This window comes from Dasypus novemcinctus, chromosome 6 (genome assembly GCF_030445035.2).
Source record: "Dasypus novemcinctus isolate mDasNov1 chromosome 6, mDasNov1.1.hap2, whole genome shotgun sequence".
NCBI lineage: Eukaryota > Metazoa > Chordata > Mammalia > Cingulata > Dasypodidae > Dasypus > Dasypus novemcinctus.
The window spans coordinates 101,986,045-102,007,042 of record NC_080678.1 but is presented as its reverse complement, the minus strand read 5'-3'; the positions used below and the strand labels follow the sequence as shown (position 1 = coordinate 102,007,042).

The window sequence follows — 20,998 nt, the reverse complement described above, 5'->3', positions numbered from 1 at the left end:
CTTCACTATTTACAGACCCTTTTAAAACCCTACAGATCAAAAGAAACATTTGCTCTGGCAGCTTTCCAAGAAGCCATAGATAGCCTCAAACCCCCCCCCCCCCCACTAACTATCATTTCTCTGCCTAGGAAAGTTCTGTATAAACTCAAGTTCCCCTTTTCCAGGAGTGGGCTGAAGTCTCTCTTCAGACCCCCACCATGCTGGTGGGGAGATTGAAATCTGTTATTCAGATTCCCTCCATTGGGAGAGTTTCTCAGTAAATAAATTCTTTGCTTATGGTCAATCAGTCTCCATGTCTCAGTAAGAGCCATATTTTCTCCAACAGGTGATTTCTAAAAAAACTAGCTATAGATATGCCATATGACCCAGCAATCCCATTGCGGGGTATATATCCAGAAGAGCTGAAAACAGGGACACAAACAGATATATGCATACCAATGTTCATAGCAGCATTATTCACTATTGTCAAAAGTTAGAATCAACCCAAATGCCCATCAACAGATGAATGGATAAATAAAATGTGGTATATACATACAATGGAATACTACTCAGCTATAAGAAGAAATACAGTACAAATACATGGGATAACATGGATGAATCTTGAGGACCTTATGTTGAGTGAAGCAAGTCGGGCATTGAAGGAAAAATATTACGTGACCTCTCTGATATGAAATAAGCAAATCAAACTGTCTCAGAGAGCCAGAGACTGGATGATAGGCTTATAGGAAATTGAGGGAGAGAGGAAGGTTGTGAGCTGATGCCTACATGGTTGAAATCTATGATAAAGTAGAGGTAAGTATTTATACAGGAAAGGATAAGATGGAGAATTAAGGATATCTTTGGGTGGGGCAGTGAAGGCTTGAGGGGGGCTAGGTTTGGAAGGGTGGGTCAGATGGCCCAAGGAATTGGGGGGAGGGCTGGGGGAACAGTTGAACATGGGAGATTGTTGTGTGTGTGGTTGACACCATAATGTTGAAAAAACTCTTTAGAAAATAATATAAGGAAGGATTACCTGCTTAAAGGTTCTTAAGGGGGGTGGGATGTGCACAGGGGCAGGCTTCTAGGGAGTGTGTGAGTGCTCATCTTGTCATAGTGTGTTATACCATTGGGTGAAGACCCATACAATGAGTGGGAAGGTGTACCCACATCCTGGGGAGGCCTGATGTTCTGAAATAGAGGGAATTGTGTCTCTTGAGAGCATTAGTGGCTCCCAAAGCCAAGCCCACAGCATTGTTGCAATTATCTGTGAATCTGGTCCTTCAAGCAGTGAAGACCAGTTGTCTCTGTGGGCTCTGAGGGGAGGGAGAGAGGAATAGAATAGATAGAAGCAGGGCAACTGGGGAGGGCAATGCAAGTGTTCTGAAAGATTGTGCAATGATGGATAAAGGTCATGTTAAATTATAACAAAAATGTATAAAAGTCTATAGGCTAAAATGTAAACCACAATGTAAAATATAAGGTAGCTAAAAATTTTGAAAATTTTACAGTCTAAAATATAAACCATAATGTAAACCAAAATGGAACCATGTTTGGTAGCTATGTTTCAATATCTGTACATCAGCTGCAGCAAACATAACATGAACATGTAAAAAGATCATTGCTGGGGAAGGCAGAAAAGGTTTTGATGGTAGATATATGGATATATGGGAGTCCCCTAAGTAGTATTTGTGATTTTACTGTGATTTGAATCTTTAAGGCAAATTAAAAATTAAAAAAAAAAAAAGGATGTAGACATTGAGGAAGAAATGAAAAAAATTGCCTTGTCACTGTACATACAGGGCAATATCCACTACAGTGATGAAAGGCAAAACTTCAAAAACAAAGTATTATAGTATTTTTCATTTTTTAATACACCAATTTATTTTTACTTTATTTTAGCTTTTCTAAATTATGTATTCTATTTCTAATCTTTAAACCTATCACTACTATTACATTTTCCTATTAATTGAATTTGGCAATATATTAGAATTTATTGTTGAAGATGTCTTGGTTATTTTCATAGTAGTTAGAGTTACAAATGACAACTGAGTGAGTGCTGAGTTCCCAGCCAGAGGAGCTCTGTCACATTCCTCAATGGAATAGCAACAATTATTCAAGAGCAAGGGCAAAGACCAGTAAAGAAGGATCCTCCAATGATGAGCCCTTGATTCTGATGACAATGCTTATGAGCCTGTGTGCCTGAAATTTCTATGAGGCCTAGAGCTGCAGGGTGCCTAGAAGTTATCTCCTGAGAGCCTCCATGTTGCTCAAATGTGGCCACTCTCTAAGTCAAACTGAGCATGTAAATGCATTACCATCCCCCCAGCATGGGACATGACTCCCAGAGATGAGCCTCCCTGGTGCTAAGGGATTACTACCAATCACTAACTGGTGATGCAACTAGGAAAAGACCTTGATTAAAAGGGGGAAATGGTAAAGACAAATGAATTTATATGGCTAAGAGACTTCAAAAAAGAGTCATGAGGTCATCATAGAAGTTGACCTTACTCATGCCTCATCAGGATCCCAGAGACAGCCAAAGTAGATACAACCCCAGGCACTGGTGCTCCTGAGGGCTATGGAGACACACAGGCTCTACAATCATGGCAGTTGGCTCTGGAGTTCAGTGCTTTGTCAGTGGGCCCTACTTTGGAATTTGTGTTCCTGAGTGTGATGGACTTGGACCCAGATTCAGATGGGACCTCTCTACACATGCCTCTTCTATCACTTTTACTGGACCTGTGGTTGGTGCTGGGGTTGGTGTATACCCAGGGGACTTCAATCTCTGGACCTGCCATGTGGCACCTGGGCCCTGAGCCTCAGCAGAGTTGCAGGTCCTATTCTCCGGTTTGTTGGACTTGCACAGGTCAGCTAATAGGGAGGTGAAGGTGGTCAACTACCACACCAGGGAACCAAGAGTGCCTATAACTCCAAGCAGGAGAATTGTGTCCATCAGCCATGTGGGATCTAAGCCCCCTCTTGATATAGAGGTGGAGTGGACATCAACAACTCAGCATCCACAGGATGGAGGAATAAAATATAGATTAGATTTAACTTACTGTATTCTACTATAGAACTATTGTGACTAGTAATAGAACAAACTGTAGCACTGATCTGGAGAAAGTGGCCCTGCTGAGGGCAGGGAGAGGGAAGAAGAGATGAGATGTGGGAGCATTTTTGGGACTTGGAGTTGTCCTGAATGATATTGCAAGGACAGATGCTGGACATTATATATCCTGCCATAACCCACTGAATGGACTGGGGGAGAGTGTAAACTACAATTAAACTATAATCCATGTGGTGCAGCAGTGTTCCAAAATGCATTCACCAAATGCAATGAATGTGCCACAATGATAAAAGAGGTTTTGATGTGGGAGGAGTGGGGCGGTGGGGTGTGGGGTATGTGGTAACATGTTATATTTTTTAATGTAACATTTTTTGAAATCTATGTATCTTTTCTAAAAAAAGACAATTTAATTTTTAAAATTAAAAAAAAAACAAACCGTAATGAGATATCATCTCACACACATACACACACAAAAGCATAATAAAGATAAAAAGAATTGAATCAACCTTGCATCCTCAGACTAAACCCAATTTGTGTAATGTGTATTTTTCTTTACATATAATGCTGTATTCTATATAATAATATATATTTTAAAGATGCCAAGTCTTTATTCCTCAGTAATATTGACCTATAATTTTCTTTTTCTATCCTGTCTGGTTTTTCTAGTATGGTAAATTTGACATTATGATCTAATTTTGATAGACTCCCACAGTTTGCTTTGAAGACAATTCTAATTAAAATTCCAATTTTGTTAATGAAAAAAGTAATAATAATAAAACTGCTTTTAAGACAAAATGAAAAAAAGTAAGACACTGGGGGAATAAATGGAATAAAATGCCACTATACACACAGGACAACAGATCTTACAGTGATGAATGAAAAAACATCAAAAATTTTTAATATTCTTTATTTTTTTAATATTCCAATTTTTTTATTTTAGTTTTACTTTTTCTAAATTATTACATATTTTATTTCTTATGTTTAAACCTATCATTATTATTTCATTTCACTATTAATTGTATTTCATGATCTTGGCTTCATTTTTGAAGAAGTTTTGGACCACAAAAGGGTCACAACTGTGGCAGGGGAGGATCATTGGTATGGGTTTCAGTGATAGGGAACACATGGGAGGAAGTTCACCTGGGCAAACCTATAAGGTACATAAATATGTTCAAATGTTCATGGGGCATTGTCACAGTTGGTGGAGATTCACACAATAACCCAAAGAATATTGAATTCCCATCCTGGGAGCTCTGCCACATTCTCTAATGGAACATCACTGATCCCCGAAGTGCAGGGCAATGACTACTAAAGAAGGATGGTCCATTGATGGACCCTTGATACTGACAATTATGCTTATGAGACTTTGCTCTTAAATTGCAACTTAGCCTAGTGCTACAGGGTGCCTAAGAGTTCCCTCCTGTGAGCCACCTTGTTGCTACAATGTGGCCTCTCTAAGCCAAACTCAGCATAAAAATGCTTTATTTTCCTCCAAGCATGAGATATGACTCCCAAGGATGAGCATCCCTGGCACCAAGGGATTACTACCAAGCACCCAAAAGCAATGGAACTGGAAAAAGACCTTGAATAAAAGGGGGAATAAGGTTTAAATCATGTCCTTTTTCAAGCAGGTTTATGAGCAGATTTCTATCAAGTAAGTCTTTTTCTTTTCTGCCTAATCATCCTAATACTTAAATGCATCAGGGAATAGCTCTGCTGGAAAAGCATTTATTCCATGCATGACATCCCTGTCTGTGCACTCAAGGTTCAAAATATGAAAACCTGTTCTGTGTGTGTTTGAATAAAAACCATAAATAAATATTTTCTTTAAACAAAAAAAAAAGGGGGGGGAGTAAAGACAAATGAGTTTATATGGCTAGGAGACTTCAATGTGAGTCGGGAAGTCATTCCAGAGGTAATGCTTATATAAGTCTCAGTAGGAGCTCATATATTGCCAAAGTAGATACTGCCCCAAATAGTGGGGCTCCTGAGTGCTACGGAGACACCCAGGGCCTACTGTCACAGCAGATAGCTCCAGAGTTTGGTCCCTTGCCGGTGGGCCCTATTTTGGAGTTTGTGCTCCCCAGTGTGACAGAGTTTGATTCAGGTGTGACTTCTCTACACATGCCTCCACCATCCCATTTTATTTGAATCTATATTTGGTGCTAGAGATCTTAGGTGTATGTCCAAGAGATTTGAATCTTTGGGCTGCCCATGTACCAGCTAGGACCTGAGCCTCAGCGGAGTTTCAACGCTTACTCTCCAGTTTATTGCACTCAACCAGGACAACTAACAAGAAGGTGAGGATGAATAACCACCATGCCAAGGAAATGAGAGAGTCTACAGTTGTAACCAAGAGAGTCCCATCCATCAATAGGCAAGATGGCAGCAGAGTAAGGCACTCCTAGAGTCAGCTTCTGCTACAGGGCAGTTAGTAAACACCCAGAGCTATCTGCAGCTAGCTGAAACACCTATCTGGGGCTTCCAGGAGACCAGAAGAGCATTCTGCAACATCCTGGAAAGAATGGAAAGAGGAGACTGCCCATCTGCAGAGAAGACTCATAAGTAGAGACCTCAATGCCAAGGAGGGTAGTGCCCATCCTCTACTGGAGGCTCAAGCCACCTTGGGAGCTGTTCTGGGACTGGAATTGAAAGCTCCATTTCCCAAAAACAGGGGAACAAGAGACAGTTTTTCAACAACTTCAACTACTTATGAGTAAATTCAGCAGGCTAAAGTATAATCCTGAGAAAGCTAAAGTTTGAATCTGTCCAAGTCAGAAATAGGCCAGTAGCCACCATCTTAACTCCATGCCTGGCATCAGGAGAAGTGGGGCAGAATGAAAATCACAGTGCTGGTAGGGACTGGCTTCTCTCCATCTAGATCAGTTTGCAGCTCTAGCATAAGACCAAACCCCACCTGGAAGCCAGGGGGACCTGTGCCAGCCTCTCCAGGAAATTACCAGCCAAGCCACAGAGGCCAGTGATCATCCTACTTTGGCAGTACAAACTGTCCCAGGAGCTATTCTGTGGCTGGAATTTGAAGCTCCATTTCCCTAAAACAGGGGAGGAGGAGATGGTCGGACACTGATTTCAGCTACTGATTGGCAGATTTGACTGGCTAAAGTATAACCCTAAGAATAGATAAAGTTTGAACTTGTCCAGGTCAAAAAGAGGCTGGTACTTGCCATTTTGACTCCGACCCCAGCATGAGGGAAAGCTGGGCTGACAGAAAATCACAGTGAGGGTAGGAACCAGTTTCATTCACCCAGATCAGCCTACAGCCCTAGCCTAGGCAGCAGCCCCACCCCTAGCAGGGAGAAGGCTGGCAGGCCCTGCACCAGCCTATGCAGTAAACTGCAGGTACATTTGATTGGCACAGACTGAATAATCAGAAATCTATCAGGGCAACTGCAGTCATCTTGGACCCACACTGCTTAGATTGCTGCCCACAGCTGCAGCTCCATCACAGCCCCAGGTAGGGGAGAAAAGGACATGAAGGGACTTCAGTCTCTCTGGGCAAATAGAGTATAGGCCTAAACAACTTGAATTATTCCACACAGCTGTGACTCCATCCCTACCCCTGGAAAAGGAGAAAATTGGGAGAAGCTTCATCAGTCCCTGGGGTAATGAGGGCAGCTTGAGCCTCCACAGCTTATAATACCAACTACATCCTTGGTTTCTACTGCACAATCAGCAAAGGAGAAAGGGCAAGAAGCCCTAAACTAAAGAGAAAAACTACACCCAGAATAATTATGCTAGTAAGCCAGGTGCCAAGACATCAACAAAAAAATTACATCCACACCAAGAAAAAGGAAGCTATGGCACAGTTAAAGGAATAAGTTAAGCCTCCAGATGACATAAAGAAGTTGAGACAACTAATCATAGATGTTCAAACAAATCTCCTTAATAAATTCAATGAGATGGTAAAAGAGATTAAGGATATTAAGAAGACATTGGATGAGCACAAAGAAGAATTTGAAAGCATACATAGAAAAATAGCAGATCTTATGGGAATGAAAGGTACAATAAATGAAATTTAAAAAACACTGGAATCATATAACAGCATATTTGAAGAGGCAGAAGAAAGCATTGGTGAGCTTGAAGAAATGGCCTCTGAAAGTGAACATACAAAAGAACAGTGTGTTATATCATTGGGTGGAGACCCATACAATGAGTGTAAAAGTGTACCACATCCTGGGGAGATCTGATGTTCCCAAATAGAGGGAATTGGTCTCTTGAGAGAATTGGTGGCTCCCAATTAGTTAGGGCAGTCTACTATGCCAAGCCCTCAGCATTGTTGCAGTATCTGTAAATCTGGTCCCTCAAGTAGTGAAGATTAATTGTCACTGTGGGCCCTGAGGTGAGGGGGAGAGAGGTATAGAATAGACGGAAGCAGGGCAACTAGCAGGCAATGGAAGTGCTCCACAAGATCATACAATGATGGAGATAGGACATGTTAACTTACACCAAAAGTGTATAAAAGTTTATAAACTAAAATGTAAACCATAATGTAAAACATAAGGAAGCTAAAAATTTAGAAATTTGTACAGTCTAAGAATATAAACCATAATGTAAACCAAAATGGAACCATGTTTGAAAGCTATATTTCAATATCTGTACATCAGCTGCAGCAAATATAACATGAACGTGTAAAAAGATCATTGCACGGGAAAGGGGAAAAGAGTTTGATGTTGGGTATATGGGAGTTCCCTATATTGTGTATGTGAGTTACTGTGATCTAAAACATTTTCTAAAAATTAGAAAAATAAAGGCTATAGACACTGAGGAAGAAATGAAAGAAAGTGCCTTCCCACTGTACATACAGAGCAACACCTATTACAATGATAAAAGGCAAAATGTTTGAAACAAAGGTTTATAATATTTTACATTTTATTAATACACCAATTCATTTTTACTTTAGTATTTCTCAATTATTATGTATTCTATTTCTAAGCTTTAAACCCATCACTGTATTTCAATTTCCTATTAATTGAATTTGGCAATATATTAGGTTTCATTGCTGAAGAAAATTTGGACCACAAAGAGGTTCAACTATCGCAGTAGAGGAACACTGGTGTGGGATGTTATTGATGGGGGGCACATGAGTGAGGGGGAGTTCTCCAGGGCATGTATATAGGGGACATAAAAATGTTCTGATACATGTTGGATATTTTTATAGTAGTTACAGTTACAAACATCAACAGAGGGAGTACTGAGTTCCTACCCTGGGGAGCTCTGTCACAGTCCCCAATGGAACAGCAACAATCCCCCAAGTGCAACGGCAAAGACCAACAAGGAAGGATGGTCCAATAATGAGCCCTTTATACTGATGACTATGCTTATGAACCTGTGTGCCTGAAATATGAACTGGCTTAGAGCTGCAGGGTACCTAAGAGTTACCTCATGAAAGCCTCGATGCTGCATAAATGTGGTCACTCTCTAAGCCAAACTCAGCATGTAAATGCATTACCTTCCCCCCAGCATGGGACATGACTCCTAGGGATGAGCCTCCCTGGCCCCGAGGGATTACAACCAATCACTAACTGCTGATGCAACTAGAAAGAGACCTTGAATAAAAGGGTCAACTCAGACCAGCAGAATATCTCAGCCTATATGTATGATCAAGTGTTAAAAATAACCTTTTGACCTTGAATAAAAGGAGGAATTGGCAAACACAAATGAGTTTATATGGCTAAGAGTCTTCAAAAACGAGTTGGGAGGTCATCAGAAGGGTCACACTTATGCACACCTCAGCAGGACCCCAGAGAGAGCCAAAGTAGATGCAACCCTAGGTGCTGGGTCTCCTGAAGGCTATGGAGATCCACAGAGTATATGGTCAGGGCAGATTGATTTGGAGTTCTGTGCCATGTCAGAGGGCCCTACTTTGGACTTTGTGCTCCTGAGTGTGATAGAGCTGGACTCAGATGTGACCTTCCTACACATGCCTCTTCTGTCACTTTTACTGAAACTGTGGTTGGTGCTAGGGATGGTGCATGCTTAGGGGTCTGGACTGCCCATGTGCCAGCTGGGCCTTGAGCCTCAGTAGAGTTGGGACTCCTACTCTTTGTTTCTTTGGACTTAGCCAGGCCAGCTAACAGAGAGGTGAAGATGGTAAACACCGCACCAGGGAATCAAAAGTGCCAACAACTGCAAGCAGAGGAATTGCATTCATCATTCATGGAACCTAAGCCCCCTTTTGATCTAGAGGTAGAATGGACATCACTATCCCAGGGTCCACAGGATGGAGGAATATAATATGGATTAGAGTGGGCTTACTGACATTTTACTATAAAACTATTGTGACTAGTAATAGAAGAAATTGTAGCATTGAGGTGGAGAATGAGACCACGGTAGTTGCTGAGGGCAGGGAGAGGGAAGAAGGGATGTGATGTGGGGGCATTTTGGGGACTTTGAGTTGTCCTAAATGATACTGCAGGATCAGATGCTGGACTTTATATATCCTGCCATAACCTTCTGAATGTATGGGGGGAGAGTGTGAACTACACATAAACTATTATGTATGAGGTGCAGCAGTGCTCCAAAATGTGTTCACCAAGTGCAATGAGTGTGCCACAATGATGGAGGAGGTTGTTGGTGTGGGAGGAGTGGGGTGCGGGAGTTGGGGGTATACGGGAACCTCTTATATTTTTTAATGTAACTTTATTTTGTGTGATGTATATATCTTCAAAAATATATAATTTACAAAAATGATGGGGTGGGGGTGGGGAGTGGGGTATATGGGAACCTCATGTTTTTTAAAATATTTTTTAATGTAGTGTTCTTTGTAATCTATTAACTTTAATTTAAAAAGTGTAAAAATAAATAAAACAAAATGGATCAAGGACCTAAATATAAAAGAGACAACTATAAAGCTCCTAGAAGAAAATGTTGAGAAACATCTTTAAGATCTTGTGGTAGGTAATATTTTCTTAATCTTATACCAATAGCACGAACAATGAAAGAGAAAATTGATAAATGGGACCTCCTCAAAATTAAACACTTGGTCCTTATAGGACTTTGTCAAAAGGGTGAAAAGGCAGCTGAATCAATGGGAGTAAATATTTGGCAATCACATATCTGATAAGGGTTTAATATCCATGATATATAGAGATCATACAACTCAACAATAAAAAGTCAAACTGCCTGATTAAAAAATGGGCAAAAGAATTCAAAAGACAATTGTCCAAAGAAGAAATACAAATGGTGAAGAAACACATGAAGTATGTTCAACATCACTAGCAATTAGGGAAATGCAAATCAAAACTACGAGATATTATTTCACACCTGTTAGACTGGCCGCTAGTAAAAGTTGGAAAACTGTAAGTGCTGGAGGTAGGAACACTTATTCACTGTTGGTTAGAATGTAGAATGGTACAGCCACTGTGGAGGACAGTTGGGCATTTTCTAAGGATGTTGAATATAGACTTACCATGTGATCTGGAAATACCATTACTAGGAATATACCCAGAAGAACTGAGAGCAGGGTAACGAACAGACGTCTGCACACCCTTCTTTATAGCATCATTATTCACGATTGTTAAAAGTTGGAAACAACCCAGGTATCCATCAACTGATGAATGGGTAAACCAATTGTGGTGTATTCTCCCAATGGAATAGTATGCAACCATAAAAGAAATGTGGAAACATGACAACATGGATGAACCTGGAGGACATTATGGTGAGTGAAGCAAGCCAGATACAAAAGAACAAATACTGTATGATTGTGCTATTATGAACTGAATATATATTATAAAATTATGGAGTGACGCCTTCTCCCAGGGGTTCCAGGCACCCTCTGCCTGCCCCTTCTCCCCCAGCAGCTGGGATCCTAGGCCCTCCCTTCAACAACACGTGCTCGCACCCGGAGCCCCTGCACGCCGGCTTTGCGCTCCCTCCCTCAGCAGACACTTCAGCCATGTCCCCCCGGGAAGCTGCGTGGAGGAGAAAGGCCCCAAAGGACCAGCCGGCCCCGCGGGGCGGCCCCACCACCGACTCCACGAGTCCCAGCGCCGCTGGCATCCGACTCCACGGTGTGGGCACGGCTGGTCCCGGGGCCGAGGCTCCTGGTCTGATAAGGGCTGAGCACGGGGCTCCCCTCCTCCGCGCACAGGGCACTTCCCCGCCACCCGCAGCCAGAGCAGGTGGTGATCGCAGTGCTGAGCTCAGGGATGTGAAAGAAGAGCCCGTGCTCAGTCACTGCAACCCCAGCCCAGAGACAGCTCCAGGCCAGTGGACTCAGAGGGACCCCAGCCCACCTCCCTGCAGGCTTGGAACGCGGCGTGGCCCCGCGGCCCTGTCAGCGCCTGGCCCTGGCCCAGGGGCGCTGAGCAGGCAGGTCCCCACAGCTCCGCCTCCGAGCCAGGAGAGTCTAGGCTGGACCCGGGGGCGCGGGCTGCGCCAGCCCGGGCGGGACTTTCTCTCCAGGAGAAAGGGCCCCTCAGGACAGACGGAGGCTCCCAGAGCCCCTCCTGCTCCCCCAGCCGGCTTTCCCTCCGACCCCTCCAGAGGCAGCCCCAAGGGAGAATCGGGAGACCCTCGGAGCCCGTGACCAGCCCCGCCTCCCCCACTGCCTGCTGCAGGCCCTCGAAGCTGGCCCCTCCTGCAGGGCCTCGGTTTCCCCCTGGAGCTGGTCAGGGGAGGACCGCCTCCTGCTGGGTGAGGAGAGGGAGGCTTCCTCAGCCTGCGAGCACCCTCTGGGTTCCACTTGCGTTCCCCGCAGGATTGACAGTAACTGAGGACCAGAGAGATGCCTGAGCCCAGCCTCTGCCTCCAGGCTCTGCTCCCAGGCCGGGGTGGGGAGAGCGGGTGGGGGGCGAGGGAGTGCCGGGTCCTCATCCGCAAACACCCAGACCCTTCTGGTAACATGCTATTAAGCAAAAACGCAGCGATTTTGAGGGTCCTAGAGCCCCCCTGTGAGGGTTTGGGGGAAAGGGGCCCCTCGTTTAGCCCCTCCCACCCCGCACAGATCCTGTGACTCCCCCTTGCTGTTGTCAACAGCCCCGCAGTGCTGCAGGTCACAAAGTGGCCACGTCAGCCTCATGGCCGTCATAATAACCGGGCCCCGGGAGGCGGAAGGGGGCGAGCAGGCAGTTGCTGCTGGTGCCCAGAGCCAGCCGCTGTCTTGCTTGGCGCGCTGCGCGGGTGCGTGGCAAGGTCGTGCGGGTCTAAGGTAGAGGCGCGGGCCGGCGGCTGCTCAGCATGCACAGAGGCGGAGGTAGCGCCTGGAAGAGACGTTGGTGGACTTGCTGGGCCTGACTCCAGGCTTCCAGAGTGACCAGAAGGATGGGGAGCCGCGCTCCCCGGGCGCCCGGGCCAGCGCCCTTATGGCTGCTGCTGCTGCTCCTGCAGCTGCAGGTGTTGAGCGTGGGGGGCAGACCCCATCACGTTCGGAGCGGGAGGGGCGTGGGGCTCCAGAATTCTGGGGATTTGGGAACCTGCCAGCCCTCCTTGGATCTCTATTTCGTCCTGGACAAGTAAGTTGCTGGGGGCGCCTGGTGCACTGGGGGGGGGGGGGGGGGAGGAGGGCTGGGGGGAGGGTTGTTGGAGCAGGTCCAGGCTCCACAGGGGGGTTCTGACTGGGTCCAGGGCCTGGGGAGCCCCTGTCTTGTGGGCGCTGCGGGAGGCCCAGGGGTGAGTCGCAAGAGAGGTGGCTCTGGGAACGCCTGGTTTCCCGAGGAAGAAGGATGTTCCAGGCTTTTGTGTCCAGATACTTTTCCTTTGGAGGTTTCTACTGAGAAATAGACTAAGCTGCAAGGCAACCAAGACGTTCATCTGGGGTCCTGAATGGCAATTCGGGGAGCAGAGAGTCAGGGAGCACCCCAAGTAGTGTTGTGTTGTGGCATTTCCAAGCAAGAGATTTCAAAGAAAAAGACGAGCACAAAAGTTGACTCTGGTTGGAGGATGGTTGGGGTTATGTTAGGAGTTAGCTGAGTCCTTTCATTGCGCTTTGCTTTTTGGTGTGGGGATGCCCCTGAGGTTTTGAGGAGCCTGTGCCTGAGACTTTGCAGACTCCAGCGGTTTGTGACACCTGAGACCTGCCTAAGAGTCACCTCCCGTGTGGCCTCCTGACTCCATTTGAAATCTCTTGGCTGTCTAACTCTGTTTTCTTTTAGTTCTTTATGAGGAAGGGAACATAAGCCACCACAATGTTTCTGAAGCTTCTGTCCCTCCTTCTAAGTGGCCTTCAAGTGGGCTGATCTTTAGTCTAGAAGACTTCTGTCTCTACAGGGTCCCAAAGAAGCAGGTTCGTGGCTTTCTTTGGGTATTTTAAGTGTCGCTGGTGCTTGGAAAATCCTTTGCTTTGCTTCTTCTGGTGGCTTTGTTTCCTTCTTCACAGTCACTTTCAGGAGCAGCTGGTGGGTCTGCTTGTGGCCTTGGCCCCTGGGCAGTGGCTCAAGTGCCTCCTGGCCCCTGTGAGGTGGTCCTTCCAAAGAAGGAAAGGGAGGTGCAGGGTCAGCCTTGGAGAGATTGTCTTGCTTCTACCTTCAGCTCCTCCTGTTGGGTTGACAGTGAACTTTGCATTCATTGAAGAGTAATGGAAGTGCAACCAATGGTAATTCTGCTGGAGCACTTTACGGTTTCACTGTGGTTGTCTTCTTTCATCCTCCAAACAGCCCTGGAATGAACAGGGGCAAAGGGGGGTGTCCATCCAATTCTGGGTGGGAGGGGTGAGGCCCTAGGGGTGAGTGAGGGACCCAGGGTCAAGTGATGGCAGCAGATCTTGGAAGAGAATCCCTTCCTCTGCCCAGTGGGGGGACTTCTGACATACCCTGGACAGGTCTTTCCTGGTTGACGTCCCCTTGGAGAGTGGATCTGGGTTGGAGGACGGCTGGATCTGGAGGGGATGACAGCCTCTCTAGTTTAGTCTTTTTGGAAAGGGCAGTGAGGCCAGAGGGCCCCCCGCTGCTGGGCAGCCTTCCCACTGCTCTCCCAGCCTCTGCTGTTTGGCCCAGTGGGGTCACAGCCCAGCCAGGGTTGGAGGAGGAGCTGTGGCACCAGGGGTGTGTGAAATCACATTAACTGAGCACTTACTACATGATAAGCAACGTACTAGACACTTTAGTCCCTGACAACTGAGGGAGTGTGTTCAATTCCCTCTTTTAGGATGACGCAACTGAGGCTTGGATGGGCTAAGTGGGTTGGTCAAAGCCAGTTAAACCTAGTTTGCATTTATATTTCCCTACTGGCTAATGTTGTAGAGGCTCTTTTCATATGCTTATTTTTCATTTGTGCATCTTCTTTGGTATGTTCAAGCTTTTGCCTTTTGTTTGACTGAATTTTTTATTCTTCTGTTGTTGCATTGTAAAAATTTCTGAATATTTTAGACATTAAACCCTTATTAGTCTATGATCTGCCACTATTCTCCCATTTTGTAAAATATTTTCAGTTTTTTTAATACTGCCTTAATGAATTAGTTTTAATTGTCATGAAATGAAACTTACATTTTGTTTCTTTTGTTGTTCATGCGTTGGCATCATATCTATGACTCCATAGCCAAATAGTATATCATAAAGATTGTTTTCTTGAAAGAGCTTTGCATTTTTAGCCATTATAATTAGGACCTTCATCCAATTTGAGTAATTTTTGTATATGATATGAGGTAGGAGTTTAGCCTCATCCCTTTGCAAGGGGATATCCAGGTGTTAATGATGTCATTTGTTAGAATCTAATCTTTCACATATGTGTGTTACTGACAATTTTGTACAAAATCAATTGTCCATATATGTTTGGGCTTATTTCTGTACTTTCAATTCTATTCCAATGGTCCAACGATGCATTATCTTTAGGCCAGTTCCACACTGTTTTGATTACTGTAACTTTGTAGTGTATTTTGAAATTGGAAAACGGTATGCTTTCAACCTAATTCTTCTCTTTCAAAATTGTTTTGTTATCTGAGGTTCCTTGCAGTTCTATGTGAATTTGAGGATCAGCTTTTCCATTTCTGCAAAAATGGCTGCTGTAATTTGACAGTGATTGTGTTGGATCTACAGATCCTATTGGGCAGAATTGACATTTTGGCAATATTAACTCTTTCAATCCATGGATATGGGCTTTGTCATTCCACACATTTATGCCTTCTTTAATATCTTTCAATTCTCTTTTGAAATTTTCACTATAAAAGATTTTACATCCTTGCTTAAATTTATTCCTAGATATATTATTCATTTATATGCTTTCATAACTGGAATTGTTTTCCTATTTTTGTGTTTAGATTGTGCATTGTTAGTATATAGAAACATAATTGATTTTTTAAAAATTATTATTATTTTTTTAATTACTTTAAAAAAAATATGAGGTCCCATTCAACCCCACTGCCCCCGCCCCCCACTCCCCCCACAGCAACACTCTCTCCCATTATCATGACACATCCATTGCACCTGGTAAGTTCATCTCTGAGCATCACTGCACCCCATAGTCAATGGTCCACATCATAGCCCAGACTCTCTCACGTTCCATCCAGTGGGCCCTGGGGGGTCTACAGTGTCCCATAATTGTCCGTGAAGCACTATCCAGGACAACTCCACGTCCCGAAAACGCCTCCACATCTCATCTCTTCCTCCCGTTCCCCACACCCAGCAGCCCCCATGGCTACTGTTCCCACACCCATTCCACATTTTTTCTGTGGACATTGGATTGGTTGTATACCCAGTAGCTTTGCTGAATTTGTTAATTCTAGTAGTTTTCTTATGGATTCCCTTGGCTTTTCTATTTAAAAGACAACATCATTTGCAAAATAGATAGTTCTATTTCTTGATTCCAATTTGGATACAGTTTATTTCTTCTTCCTTCTTAATTGTTCTGGCTAGAATTTCTAGTACAATATTGAATATTGAATAGCATGATTAAAATAGGCATCCTTATCTTGTTTCTGATTTTAAGGGGAAAGATTTCAGTTTTCATCATTGAGCAAGATGTTAGATGTGAGTTTTTCTTTTTTCTTTTTTGTCTTTATTTTTTTAATGTTACATTAAAAAAATATGAGGCCCCATATAACCCCCACCCCCTCACCCCACTCCTCCCCCCATAACAACAACCTCCTCCATCATCATGAGACATTCATTGCATTTGTTGAATACATCTCTGAGCACCACTGCACCTCATGGTCAATGATCCACACCATAGCCCACACTCTCCCACAGTCCACCCAGTGGGCCATGGGAGGACAAACAATGTCCGGTAACTGTCCTTGCAGCACCACCCAGGACAAGTCCAAGTACTGAAAACACCCCCACATCACATCTCTTCCTCCCATTCCCTACCCCCAGCAGCCACCATGGCCACTTTCTGCGCACCAATGCCACATTTTCTTCGATTACTAATCACAATAGTTCATGAATAGAATATCAGTAATTCCACTCTAATCGATACACTATCCCTCCATCCTGTGGACCTTAGAATGGTTGTTTCCACTCCACATCTATATCAAGAGGGGGCTTAGATTCCACAGGCATGCTGGATGCAATTCTCCTGCTTTCAGTTGTAGGCACTCTTGTCTCCCTGGTGTGGTGGTTGACCTTCTCACCTCCTTGTTGGTTGAGTGGGGTAAGTCCAATAAACCAGAGTGTAGGAGTTGCAAGTCTGTTGAGGCTCACGGCCTGGCTATCACATGGTCAGTCCAGAGATTCAGGTCCCCTGGGTATACATTAAACCCCAGCACCAACTACAGTTCCGGTAAAAGTAACAGGAGACACTTGTGGACAAAGATCACATCTGAGTCCAGCTCCATCACACGGAAACACAAACTCCAAAGTAGGGCCAACTGACATGGCACTGAACTCCATCTGCCATGACCATAGAACCTGTGGGTGTCTGTAGCCCTCAGAAGAACCAGTACCTGGGATTGTATCTACTTTATCTGTCTCTGGGACTCTGCTGAGGTGTGCATAAGGGCATCCCCTCTGATAACCTCCTGGCTCTTTTTGGAGACTCATAGCCATATAAACTCATTTGTCCTTTCCATTTCTCCCTTTTATTCAGGTCAAAAAGCATTTTTAACTCCTGGTATTATATGTAGACTGAGATATTCTGCTGGTCCGAGTTGACCCTTTTATTTAAGGTCATTTTCTAGTAATTGACCTTTATCATAAAGAAAAAGTTCCCTTCTAATCCTAGAATTCTAAGTGTTTTTATCAAGAAAGGATGCTGGGTTTTTTTCCAAGTGTGTTTTCTGCATCCACTTAGATGATCATGTGTTTTTGTTTCCTTCATTCTATTCGTGGATTGATTTTCATATATTGAGCAGTCTTGAATTTTGGAATATATACCACTTGGTCATGGGTACAATCTTTTGTCACATGCTTTTGGATTCAGTTTGCTAGCATTTTGTTAAGGTTTTTGGCATCAGTATTCACAAGGGAACTTGCTCTGTAATTTTCTTTCCTTATCAGCCTTTGGTATCCAGGTAATGCTGGCCTTATAGAACGAATTATAAAGTGTTCCTTCTTTTTGAATGCTTTGGAAGGATCAGAGAAGGATTGGTGTTATTTTGTACTTGAAGTATTGGTAGAATTAACTATTGAAACCATCTATTCCTGGACTTTTGGTGGATGGTTCTGTTTATTCAGTGTCTTTATTTGTTATAGATTTGTAGAGATTTTCTCTTTCTTCTTGAGTCAGTTTAGGTAGTTGATGTATTTTTAAGACTTTTCTAATTGACCTTGGCCCTCTGATTTGTTGGTATAAAATTGTTTAGAGTACTCTTTTATAACTCTTTTTATTTCTATAAAGTCAGTAACGACATCATTATTTTATTTTGATTTTAGTTATTTGTATATATTTTTTTTGACACTGTAGGTAAAATACAGTCCTTTTTGTCCGATTATCATAAACCCAAGTTTATTTCCGTTGATTGGCTCAAATGGTTTTCCATTCTCCTTTTCATTAATCTGTGGTCTAATATAGAAATTATTTCCTTCCTTCTGGTAACACTGAATTTATTTTGCTCTCACTGGTTCATCAGGATGTGAAGTTAAGTTATTGATTTGAGATTTTTCTCTTCTTTTTCATATAGGAATTCATTGCTATAAATTTCCTTTTCACCACTGCATTCATTCTATCCCATGAATTTTGGTATGTTGGCTTTAAAAAATCTTTCTAAGTATTTTATCTTTTTTTTCTTCCTTTTTAATTTAAAAAAAAATTACATTAAAGAAATATGAGGTCTCCATATATCCCCTACCCCCCTCACCCCACTCCTCCCACATCAACAACTTCTTTCATCATCGTGGCACATTCATTGCATTTGGTGAATACATTTTGCAGCACTGCTGCACCACATGGATAATGGTTTACACTCTAGTTTACACTCTCCCCCACTCCACCCCGTGGGCCATGGCAGGACATGCAATGTCCAGCATCTGTCCCTGCAGTTCCACCCAGGACAATTCCAAGTCCTGAAAATGTCCCCGCATCAGATCTCTTCTTAATTTCCTCTGTGATTTCTTCTTCAACCCACTGGTTTTGAAGAGTTTGTAGTTTCATTTCCACATATTTATAATTTTTCCAGTGATCCTTCTGTTATTGATTTCTAGCTTCATTCCATTGTGCTCCAAGAAGTTACTTTGTATGATTTTCATTTTTTAAAATTTACAAGTTTTATGCCCTAACATATGGTCTTCCTATGGAATGATCCATGTGCACTTGAAGGATGTATGTGTTCTGTGTAGTTGGGTAAATTTCCCTATAGATGTCTCTTAGTTATAGGTGGTTTATGGTGCTATTTCAATTTTCTATTTCTATGCTGATTTTCTGTCTCAATGTTTTATCTACTATGGAAAATGGTGTGTTGAAACTATTATTGTAGAACTGTCTATTTCTCCTTTCAGCTCTTTCTACTTTTTCTTCATGTATTTGGAGCACTGTTGTTACATGCATATATGTTTTATAATTGTTATATCTTCTTTTTTAGTTGACACTTTTATCAATATATAATAACCATCTTTGTTTCTTGTAAAAGTGTTTGCTTACCATATATTTTTTCTGATATGAAAGATATCAGATATCCATCTTAGCTCTCTTTGGGTTATAATTTGCTTGGGGCATTCTTTTTCATTTTTTCACTTTCAACCTATTTGTGTCTTTGGAATAAAAATGAGTCTCTTGTAAGTGCATATAGTTGGATCATGCTTCTTTATTCTTTCTGCCAATCTCTACCTTTATATTTGAGTGTTTAATTCATTTACACTAAGGTATTTATTTAAAAGGCAAGACTTCTAGCATTTTGCTACTTGCTTTTTGTATGTCTCATACATTTTTTATCCATCCTTTGCTCCATTATTATCTACCTTTTCTGCTAAGGTGATCCTTTATCATGACCCATTTTGAATCACTTCTCATTTCCATTTGTGTAGATAATTTGGACATTTTTGTCATTAACATATTTGACATAATAGATCTATTATAGTTTATTTTCAATAGTTTACACATAATCTTTTCCTATTTCTCTCCTTCCCTATGTTACATTTATTGAAAGGTACTTCTTACATGTGTGCTCTATAATGTATCATTATGGTTGCCTTTATGCATTTGAACTTTAAGCCATATAATAAATAAAAGATGGTTTTACAAATGACACATGCAGTAATATTGACATTTACATTTAGCCATATATGTACCTAAACCACAGGTCTTTATTTTTCAGACAGCTTGGAGTTGATGTCTAGTGTTCTTTCCTTTCAATGTGAAGGAGTTCCTTTAACATTTTTATAAGGCATGTCTTTTGTAATGAACTTCCTCAGTTTGTGTTTATTTGGAAATATCACAGTTTCTCCCTCATATTTGAGGAGAACTTTTATAGATATATTATTTTCCTTTGATAGTCATTTTTTTCTTTCAACTCTTCAAATCTTTCATGCCATTGCCTTCTGTCTTCCATATATTTGAATTAACAACCAAATGTTAATCTTACTAAGCATCCTTTTACAAGATGTATCACTTCGTTCCTGCTGTTTTCAAGATTCTCTTTTTATCTCTGGGCTTTGCCATTTCCACTAAAATGTGTCTTAATGTAGATCTCTTTAAATTTATCTATCATGAAGTTGATTGAGCTTTTTGGATTAGTTTATTTCTATCTTTCATCATATTTGTGACATTTTTGGCAATTATCTCTTTTAGAATTCTTTCTTCCCCTTTTTCTCTTCTACCTCTGGAATTCCTATGACATATGAATTAGTACACTTGATATTGTCTTACCATTTCCTTATACTCTCTTCACTTTTTCATTCTTTTTTCTTTCTGCTTCTCAACTTGCATAATTTCAATGGTCTTATCTTCTGATTTGCTGATCCTTTCTTCTTGTTTCAGTCTGTTCATGCTATTGAATTTTCCTCATGTTAGAATAATTTTATTTCAAGAATTTCTATTTGATTCCTTTTTATAATTTCTGTCTCATGATTTAAATAATAATTTTGTTAATATATTGTTTTCCTGGTTTCCTTTAGTTCATTTGTCCTATTAAGAGAATTGATCTATGATCTTTGATTAGTAATCCAAGTGATTGGGATTCCTCTGTTAAAAGATTCTTTTGAAGTCATTTTTCCTGCAAATGAGTCATACTTTCCTCTCTCCTTGCATTTTTGTAATTTTTGGTTGAGAATTAGACATTTTGAGTTTCGAGTATTCTGGTCACCCTGCAGGCTAGCTATTGCCTTCCTCAGTCTGCCAGATCAAATAAAAGTAAAAAAAGTGAGGGGGTATAATAATAAGGAAAAAAAACATACCCTCACCCCTTCCAAAAATGTCTGCCACTCCTTAATTCTCTAAGTAGATGCCAGTGGAAAGCTGGAAGCTATTGTTGCCAGGAAAGCAAAAATCAAGGCTTGTGTCTCTGCAGGTCCTTCATGACCCATCCACCAGGAAATACACACAAAAAGAGAAATGAAACTGTGTTAGTCAGGGTTCTCTAGAGAAACAAAATCAATAGTAGATATCTGTCAATAGTATGCGATTTTATGA

The 20,998-nt window shown here is 42.2% G+C and overlaps 1 protein-coding gene and 1 pseudogene across 1 annotated transcript in view; one reads left to right on the top strand and one right to left on the bottom strand.

Moving 5' to 3' along the window:
- The window catches only part of LOC101417092 (tyrosine-protein phosphatase non-receptor type 20-like), an 87,598-nt pseudogene extending 75,512 nt beyond the window's left edge, over positions 1-12,086 (bottom strand).
- Positions 12,087-12,328: 242 nt separating this feature from the next.
- LOC131278903 (anthrax toxin receptor-like) overlaps positions 12,329-20,998 on the top strand; it is a 53,442-nt gene continuing 44,772 nt past the window's right edge. The window contains exon 1 of the mRNA XM_071215566.1: positions 12,329-12,519. Coding sequence (XP_071071667.1) covers positions 12,329-12,519 — 191 coding nt within the window. The remainder of the gene's footprint in view (positions 12,520-20,998) is intronic.